The following is a 10001-nucleotide window of genomic DNA, read 5'->3' on the forward strand; positions in this document are numbered from 1 at the left end:
AGATTTAAATTTGAAGAAGCGTCTTTGCTGCACATTTTAGATAAAGATTCAGACTTTGTTGGGATTGCAGACCCAAACTAATGCTGATGAACGAAAGAAATATATGTTAATTTCATTATTTTTTTTGCTTACTGGTGGATGAATGAATAATAATGTACTTGCGTTCAGAAAAAAGACCAGTCTCAAATCTCCATCCCTTTATTCAACTCCATTTTAGCTCAGCTACAAATATCGTGACATAAACAAAAAGACTATATAGCTTATTATTTGAGAACCTGATGCGACAAAGTTAGACTAGCTTGTTATAATAAATCAAAAAGTTGTTTATTTATGTTCTTTTGATTTTTTTGTTTTTTTTTTTTTTAATATTTAGGAAAGAAAGTGTAGATTGATGTAAGCAACATGGCTAAAGATGACGGTTTTGATGGAGAAATAATCACTGAGCCAGTTGCAGCATCAACAAGTCTCTCCCAAGTGGTAGATTCTCAGGAACCTACAGAAAAGGATGACAACCAACAAGATTTGGAGAAAAGAAAGGATAAAGAAGAAAGCACTAATAAACTGCCATATTACAAGCTTTACTCGTTTGCCAACTTCACAGATTTTCTGTTAATTGGTGTGGGCACAATTGGTGCCATTGGGAATGGGATGTGTATGCCATTCATGACCTTACTCTTTGGAGAGTTAGTAAATGCATATGGAGAAAATGAAGACACCAAAAAAGTGGTTGATGAAGTTTCAAAGGTATATTTCAAACTTTTTGTTTATCTATTATGCAATAAGATTAGATACATTATAACTGATGGACTTGTTATATGCAGGTGTCCCTGGATTTTGTATTCTTGGCTATTGCGGCCGGTGCTCTAGGTTTTCTCCGTAAGTATATCAGGCTTCTTCCTGATCCAAAATATGATCAATAAACTAAGATATCTGTGTTTTTTTATATGTCAGAGATGACTTGTTGGATTGTCACCGGAGAACGACAAGCAGCACGAATAAGAAGTTTATATTTGAAAACTATGTTAAGACAAGATGTTGGCTTCTTTGATACGGAAAGCCATGGAGAGATTATTGAAAGAATGTCAGGAGAAATTTTACTTATTCAAGATGCCATGGGTGAGAAGGTATTATTTAAGGACCACAAAAGCCTAAGCTATTTCCACTTTTTCCAGTTTTCTTAGGAGTTCAGATGTTTTCTGAATGAATTTTGTAACGTAATTTCTTACCCTTCATGTAGGTTGGAAAGGTCATAGAGCTAGGCTCAACATACATTTCAGGCTTTGTTATTGCATTTATCAAAGGATGGCTTCTCACCTTTGTCCTGTTATCTTCTGTTCTGCCTCTTTTCATCACTGGAGCTATCATGAATACTGTAATGGCAAAAATGTCATCCAGAGGACAAGCTGCTTATTCAGTTGCTGCAACAGTATCTCAGCAGACGATTGGAGCAATTAGAACTGTATGTACTCTCGGCATGAAAACTAGTACTTGCCTTTCCTTTTTCTTGTCATGGAATAATTTATGATTTGATCCTCTTTAATAATGCAGGTTGCATCATTTACTGGGGAGAAGCAAGCTGTAGCTAAATACAATGAGTCTTTAACCAAGGCTTATAAATCTAGTGTGCAAGAAGGTTTGGCCTTCGGCCTGGGTTATGGTTCTATTAGCTTTTTTTCATACACCACTTATGCTTTGGCTGTATGGTTTGGTGGGAAAATGATACTCAGAAAAGGATATTCTGGAGGAGATGCCATCACTGCACTCTTTGATATAATGGCTGGAGCCTAGTAAGTTGTGCTGCACATACTTTTTATGTAATGTGATATTTGATTACAAGACGAAAAGAAAAAGCGTGGAATTTTTGCTCACCATTTGCTTTATTTTACAGTGCTACAGAGCAGGCATCTCGAAGCATTACTGCGTTTGGTCCTGGACAAGCTGCAGCATATAAATTGTTTGAGGCAATCAAGAGGAAGCCACAGATAGATGCTTATGATCCCATTGGGGTAAAATTAGATGATATTCGTGGAGACATAGAATTAAAAGATGTTTATTTTAGTTATCCTGCAAGACCGGATGAGCAAGTGTTCAGTGAATTCTCCCTCACAATTCCGGGTGGCACAACTGCAGCTTTGGTTGGACAGAGTGGAAGTGGAAAATCAACTGTTATCGGTTTAATTGAGAGATTTTATGATCCTCAGGCTGGTGAAGTTCTTATTGATGGTATTAATCTCAAAGAGTTCCAGCTTAAATGGATTAGGGAGAAAATAGGCCTCGTCAGTCAGGAACCTGCCTTGTTTTCTTCCAGCATTAAAGATAATATAGCCTATGGAAAGGATTCTTCTACTCTTAAGGAAATAAGGTCGGCTGCTGAACTTGCAAATGCCGCTACATTCATAGATAATCTCCCTCAGGTTTTATGGAATAAATAGAATTGCACGTATGATTTCTCAGATGGATGCTCCCTACCGACTTGATGAACCCTGTTCGTTAACTATTTTTTCTCCTGTGTTGATTTGCTCAGGGACTGGACACACTGGTTGGAGAGCATGGAACTCAACTATCAGGGGGGCAAAAGCAGAGAATAGCTATAGCTAGAGCAATTCTTAAAAACCCAAGAATTCTACTTCTAGACGAAGCCACAAGTGCTCTTGATGCAGAATCTGAGAGAATTGTGCAAGACGCACTAGAAAGATTTATGATCAACAGAACAACAGTCATTGTAGCCCATCGCTTGAGTACAATAAGGAACGCTGATATGATTGCTGTTATTCATCAAGGAAAAATCGTTGAAAAAGGTAAAACTTTGCTGACCAGAAGTTTCTTGGCACTATTATGCATACATCGAAAATTCATCATAAATACAAATAGTTGATGAATGATGAAATTTCCTAATTGTGGATCCTTGCTGAAAAAAGTGATTCAGCTATCACTAGTGCTTTATGTATTGGTCATTTCATTCCTACAAACACAAATTACAGCTTCTAATCTTTTAATTCATTTACTTTTAATATCAGGTACACACTCTGAGCTAACCAATGATCCTGTTGGAGCATACAGCCAGCTTATACGGTTGCAAGAAACGAGCGTGGTATCGGAGGAAAATATCGCAAAGGATCACAATGGGCCAGAAATAGTAGTGAATTCAGGAAGAAATTCAAGCCAACGGATGTCTTTAACCCGATCCATAAGCCGGGGATCATCCGGAAATGGAAATATTAGCCGTCACTCATTCTCAGTTTCATTTCGTATACCCACTGGAATTGATGTCCTGGAATTAGCACCTATAGAAGCAGAACCGCTTACTTCTGCTTCAGAATCATCAGAACCACCTCCAGAAGTCCCACTTTCACGCCTGGCATACCTCAGCAAGCCAGAGACCCCAGTATTACTGCTAGGCACAATTGCTGCTGTGCTCATTGGTCTACAGTTACCAGTTTTTGGGATCCTTCTTTCTGGTGCAATAAAATCTTTCTTTGAGCCAGAGGACGAACTCCACAAGCATACAAAAGTTTGGGCTTTATTGTTCTTCTTGTTAGCCATTTCATGTTTAATTGTCTTTCCATTACGGTCATATTCTTTTGCTGTGGCTGGCTCTAAGTTGATAAGACGGATCAGATCAATGAGTTTTGAGAAAGTGGTTTACATGGAGATAAGTTGGTTTGATGAACCTGACCGCTCAAGTGGTGCAATTGTTGCAAGGCTTTCTGCGGATGCAGCTTCTTTTCGAAGGGTAGTTGGAGATGCACTTGGTTTGCTAGTTCAGAATATTGCAACTATAGTTGCTGGTTTGGTTATTGCTTTTGAAACAAACTGGGAAATGGCTCTCATTGTTTCTGTGTTGCTGCCCCTGGTAGGGATCAACGGATATATTCAGATGAAATATACCCAAGGTTACAGTGCTGATGCTAAGGTCTGCTCCAAAAAATCACTAAAAATGATGCATAATAATATAATATGCTTTATCTACCTGCTTCAGTAAAGCTTAACCTTATTGACCGATGATTGCAGAAAATGTATGAGGAAGCAAGTCAAGTTGCGAATGATGCGATAGGAAGTATTAGAACAGTTGCTTCTTTCTGTGCAGAAGAAAAGGTGATGAAGATTTATCAGAAGAAATGTGAAGACCCTTTAAAGGCATCAATAAAGCAGGGTTTGGCAGGTGGCGTAGCTTTTGGACTATCATTTTGCTTCTTGTTTTTATTCTATGCTGGTAGTTTTTATTTTGGAGTCCAACTATTAGATGCTGGAAGAGTAACTTTTTCTGAGATTTTTCGTGTAAGTTTCTACTTCTTTCTCGTTTGTTCATCAACGTGACTTTCAGTGTTTCCATCGCATAGTTTCATCTTGAGAGACAAGGTGTTTCTTTTCTCAATTTACAGGTTTTCTATGCTCTCTTGCTGGCTGCAACTGGGGTTTCTCAATCAGGCTTCCTTGCACATGATGCCAGTAAGGCAATGGTTGCTGTTGCTTCCGTATTTGCAATTCTTGACAGGAAATCAAAAATAGACTCAAGTGATGAGTCCGGAACAACAATAGAAAGTGTTAAAGGGGACATTGAGCTTCGACATGTCAGTTTTACTTATCCTACAAGACCAGATATTAAAATATTAAAAGATCTCACCTTGACTATTCATTCTGGCAAGGTAACTGGATGTTACTTTCATGTTCAGTTTAGTCCATTAAAGCCATGTAGATGCTTTTAAACTACATCCTATAAACTAACTAAACAAATTCATTTATGATCGCTATCAGACTGTTGCTCTGGTTGGAGAAAGCGGGAGTGGGAAATCAACTGTAATCTCATTGTTGCAAAGATTCTATGACCCTGATTCAGGTCACATTACATTGGATGGAATTGAAATTCAAAAGCTACAACTGAAGTGGTTCAGACAACAGATAGGATTGGTGAGCCAGGAGCCTGTGTTATTTAATGACACTATCCGAGCAAACATTGCCTATGGCAAGGAAGGAAATGCAGCAGAAGCAGAAATTTTAACTGCAGCAAAATTGGCAAATGCCCACAACTTCATCAGCAGCTTAAAACAGGTTACAATTTTGTTTGATGCGATAAGATAAAATCAAAATGGCTTGATTGGATTACATTTTGATGGTTTGTAGCATTTGAAAAGTGCAGGGGTATGATACAGTGATAGGCGAGAGATGTGTTCAATTATCTGGTGGACAGAAGCAAAGAATAGCAATTGCGAGAGCGATAGTGAAGAATCCTAAAATATTACTTCTGGATGAAGCAACCAGTGCTCTTGATGCAGAATCCGAAAGAGTGGTTCAAGATGCATTGGATCGAGTTATAGTTGGGAGAACCACGTTAATGATAGCTCATAGGTTATCAACAATTAAAGGTGTTGATTTAATTGCTGTGGTTAAGAATGGATTGATTGCAGAGAAAGGAAAACATGAAACTTTGATGAATATAAAGGATGGTATTTATGCTTCATTGGTAGCATTGCACACAAGTGCTTCATCGAAAACGTTCTCTTGATGCTGCAGCCTGCTTAATGATTATATCTTCGTCGAAACCGTTCTCTTTGATTACGCCAATCTACACTTTCTTTGTAAAACATTAAAATAAAAAATAAAAAAAAAAACAGCTCTTTGATTTATTAGTGGGATATAATTGAAGCATGGAGTTAAAGTTGATATGTATTAATTTGACAGCTTAATTAACATGACTAGTCGAAATAAAACTGTCACTCCAGCTTAATTAGTGATGATATCTGTGACTGAGCTAAAATGGAGTTGAAATAAGCGGATGGAGATTGGAGACTTGCTTCTTTTCTGAAGCTAAATACATTATTATTTATTCATCCACCGGGTAGTGAAAAAAAAAAAAATAATCCCAACGAAGTGTCAAAGATAAATCTGACAACCAGCTTATATCACAAGGTTTATATATGAAGAACCTCAAACAAATAACAAGTATCAATAGAACCAATTGACATGCAAGGAACAAGCTGAAGAAACTCGAACAGATTATATATCATCCAAGTAATGAAGTATTGATTAATTATATATAGGTCCAAGAAGAAGTTAAGATTACCTCCTCTTTGGACTTTGGAGTGCTGATGAGTTTGTAACTGCTCTCTAGAATTTCAGTAAACCATTGTGTATTTATATTAAATTCCCAGTCCAAGCAACACTATTCATAAATAGGCCACCTTCATCATCTTCATAGTTTATATTATTACACAAATATAACTAAAATATATGCACAGTTCATCACATTGGGGTTTGCACTGGTTGGACCATAAAGATTGTTTCAATTAAATCATAAGAACCAACAGATGGGTTTGATTTTTCTCACGTCACCATTCAAAGGGAGGATCAGTCATTTTCTTATAAACAGCTGTGTCTTCTGCAATGTAGTCATTCTCTGTCATTATGTGTTTCTTTTATATCTATTTTTTTAATTAAATTATGCATGGGGTTACAATTTGATTCTTGCGATTGTATTTGCTTCTTCTGAGTTTTTGGCAAACCCGACTGATATATTTGTCATCCATTATCATATATGGATAATTGTTTGATTTTGTTTCAGAGAGAAAACGAAGATCAATTTTATTACTTCAGCTTAAAAGCTTAAGAAGAAATACAAATGTTTATTACACATTTATACAATCCTTCAAACCCAGTAACTATGGTCAAGTGAACCATAGTTAAGCTAACTAACTACAACAGTTAACTAACTACTAACTCATAACTAACACCCCCCCACCCCCTTTTTTTCCTTCCTTTCTCAAGTTGGTGGGTGATGGATATCCAGCACTCAACTTGACAATAAATGGCGATGAAGAGTAGTAGGAACAGCCTTAGTAAATAACTGGATGCACCAAGCCTTCCTTAATCTTTGCACGAACAATGTGACAATCAATGAATGTGCTTCATATGCTCATGGAAAATAGGATTAGAGGCAATGTAATTGGCTGACTGATTGATTATCACAGCCAAGAGGAATGGGAAGCTGCTGAGGAAATCCAAGATCAGTTAGAAGCTGAGAAAGCCAAATGAGTTCACAAACCATGGAGTGCCATGGCCATGGCACGATATTCAGCTTCTGATGAAGATCTAGACACTGTGACTTGTCGCTTGGATTTCTAGGACAACAAAGAGTTGCTCTAAAAATGCAAAATCCGGTCACTAATTTGCAGGTCATAAGTAAGGAGGCCCAATCAAAATCACAAAATGCTTGAAGCTGCAGAGCGCCATGAGCTGGGAAAAACAAACCCAAACCAGGAGAGCCCTTCACATATCTAACAATCTTAAGGGTAGTATTGAGATGTGATTGCTTAGGCTTATGCATAAATTGACTGAGTAAATTCACAGTCATAAGGCAGGAGGCCCAATCAAAATCACAAAAAGCTTGAAGCTACAGAGCACCATGAGCTGGGAAAAACAAACCCAAACCAGGAGAGCCCTTCACATATCTAACAATCTTAAGGGCAGTATTGGGATGTGATAGCTTGGGCTTATGCATAAATTGACTGAGTAAATTCACCGCAAAACTTAAATGAGGTCTGGTTAGGCACAAATATAACAATTTACCAATCAATTTTTGATATACTGATGGATCACTCAAGACAAGCTTGATCATATTCCACATCAGTAAGCTCCAATTGAGGATCAAGTGGAACCAAAGTGGGCTTGGCAACAGCTAGGCCAGAATTAGCTGTCAATTTCAAAGCATATTTCCTTTGACATAGACTTATACCTTTGGAAGATCTAGCAACCTCAAATCCCAAAAAATATCTAAGAGATCCTAAGTCCTTGAGCTTAAAATGAGAATGCAAGAGATCCTTCATATCCCGAATCATGGAACTATCACTACCTATAATCACCAAGTCATCAACATATACAAGAAGTATAACAATATGACAATTATGCTTCTTAATGAAAAAAGAATGGTCTGAAGGGGACTACTGGAAACTTCCTGTCAACAAGGCAGCTATGAGTTTAGTGTTCCATGCTCGAGAGGCCTGTTTCAGGCCATATAGTGACTTGTGTAGTTTACAAACTAAAGACCTATCATATTGATTAGAAAATCCTTGTGGCAAATGCATATATATCCTTTCTTGAAGATCCCCTTGTAAAAAAGCATTGTCAACATCTAAATGAAAAAGAGACCAAGCTTTCAAAGATGCAATGGTCAATATCAATCTTACTGTCACCATCTTGACTACAAGAAAAAATGTCTCCTCATAATCAATGTCAGCTTGCTGTGTAAATCCCTTAGCTACTAATCATGCCTTATATCTTTCTAAAGTCTCATCTGCTATATACTTGAGTTTATATACCCATTTACATCCTATTGGAACCTTACCAGGAGGTGGGGTGTTTTATTTTGTTTTAGAGAGAAAATAAAGATCAATTTTATTACTTCAGCTTAAAAGCTTAAGAAGAAATACAAATGTTTATTACACATTTATACAATCCTTCAAACCCAGTAACTAACTAACTATGGTCGAGTGAACCATAGTTAAGCTAACTAACTACAACAATTAACTACTAACTAACTCACTAACTCCAGCAACTATATTTACAACTCAATATCAACTATTTACAATAATCCAAGAATAATCTTATGCGTTAATTCTAAGTTTAATTTGAAATTTTGATGTAAGCGTTACAATATTACTTACAACATCAATTTATGATTTTACACTTCACAATCACAAAAAAAAACACAACACATGAATATCAGTTAAAAATGATAGCAGTAGTAATTATATAATATAATTTCAACGAGACCATTTATACTCATGAAAACATTCACTTATCTTTTAAAAACGTATATATACACATTATTCAAATTGGATTTGGATCCTCTATCAATTTATTTTTTCCTAGTCTTTGAGAGATCTAAAGACATGTGCAGTTAAATAATCTCACGATTACGATTCATTCATATAAAACATAGAGTATTTACCTAACCACAAAGAACTTGTGAAGCTATATGGCAAAGATTAAAAAACAAAAGCTCTCTGGTTGTATGTGTAGGGGACACCTCTCCCCTTGTGGCCAAATGGCAAACCTTTTAACCACTAGGGTTAGCTATATCTAGAAAGTCTTGTATTCGAATTACAGGAGAGGTATCTACTACATTTGTGCAATTACCTTGGTCCATTAGACTAATAGGGTATTCCGTGACCTTGAGAATTAGCCAGGCTCCAATGTGGGCATGGATACCTCTATCAGAATTGAGAGGGCAAGAGAGGCAATTTGAAAAAAGTCGAAGTATGCCCAAAAGATATCTTTGAGAGAGCAAGAGAGACAACTGAAAGATCGGAGTATGCCCAAGAGATATCTTTAAATGAATTCAATTGTATTATAGTGAATTATTTTGAATTGTGATTACATCACTTACTTATACAAAAGTTTAGCTATACAATAAGAAAACGAAATAATGTAATTATACTCAATCAGGATTGATTGATTAAGTGATTTTGGGTGATTGGCATAATCTTAGTGCTTAGCCATAATCATGGTATTCATATTTCATCAACCTCAATTACCGAAAAAAGAAAAAAAAAAAGTGTAGTGGACCGTATAATGATCTTCTTATTATGATAATTTGTTTCCCACTTTATTTTGACAAAAAAATCTGGTGAAGATTTGCTGTGTCTATAAAAATAGATTATATTAGCAGATTCAGATTGGACAGTTTTGAGTTTGAAAATAACATATATATGACAGTTGAAATGTTAATCTAACGTCTATCATTTCCGTTTTATATAATTATTCTAATAATACAATACAATACATGTAACAAATGTGCACACTTGAATAATGTTTAAAGTGTCGGGACTATAATCCACAATTGAAGTATAATTAATTTAGTATGCATTTCCCTTCTATATGACAGTAATACATGTAATATATTTGCCAATTTATCTCATTAATTTTTTTAGAGATTGAAGATCTTGTAAGGTTTAATAATCATATAAGTATACCAATATAAATTAATACTTGATAAATTAATAATC

The 10001-nt window shown here is 36.1% G+C and overlaps 1 protein-coding gene across 1 annotated transcript; it reads left to right on the forward strand.

Annotated features, from left to right (window-relative positions):
• The first annotated feature begins 402 nt into the window (after positions 1 to 402).
• LOC116129813 (ABC transporter B family member 11-like) lies at positions 403 to 5503 on the forward strand. The gene is made up of 12 exons (XM_031415541.1): positions 403 to 744; positions 822 to 876; positions 952 to 1124; positions 1238 to 1459; positions 1549 to 1787; positions 1889 to 2414; positions 2525 to 2798; positions 3018 to 3913; positions 4012 to 4278; positions 4383 to 4646; positions 4756 to 5049; positions 5138 to 5503. Exons 1-12 carry the CDS (start codon positions 403 to 405, stop codon positions 5501 to 5503), a joined length of 3918 nt encoding a protein of 1305 aa, XP_031271401.1.
• The last annotated feature ends 4498 nt before the right edge of the window (positions 5504 to 10001 follow it).

Source organism: Pistacia vera, unplaced genomic scaffold (assembly GCF_008641045.1).
Source record: "Pistacia vera cultivar Batoury unplaced genomic scaffold, PisVer_v2 Contig214, whole genome shotgun sequence".
NCBI lineage: Eukaryota > Viridiplantae > Streptophyta > Magnoliopsida > Sapindales > Anacardiaceae > Pistacia > Pistacia vera.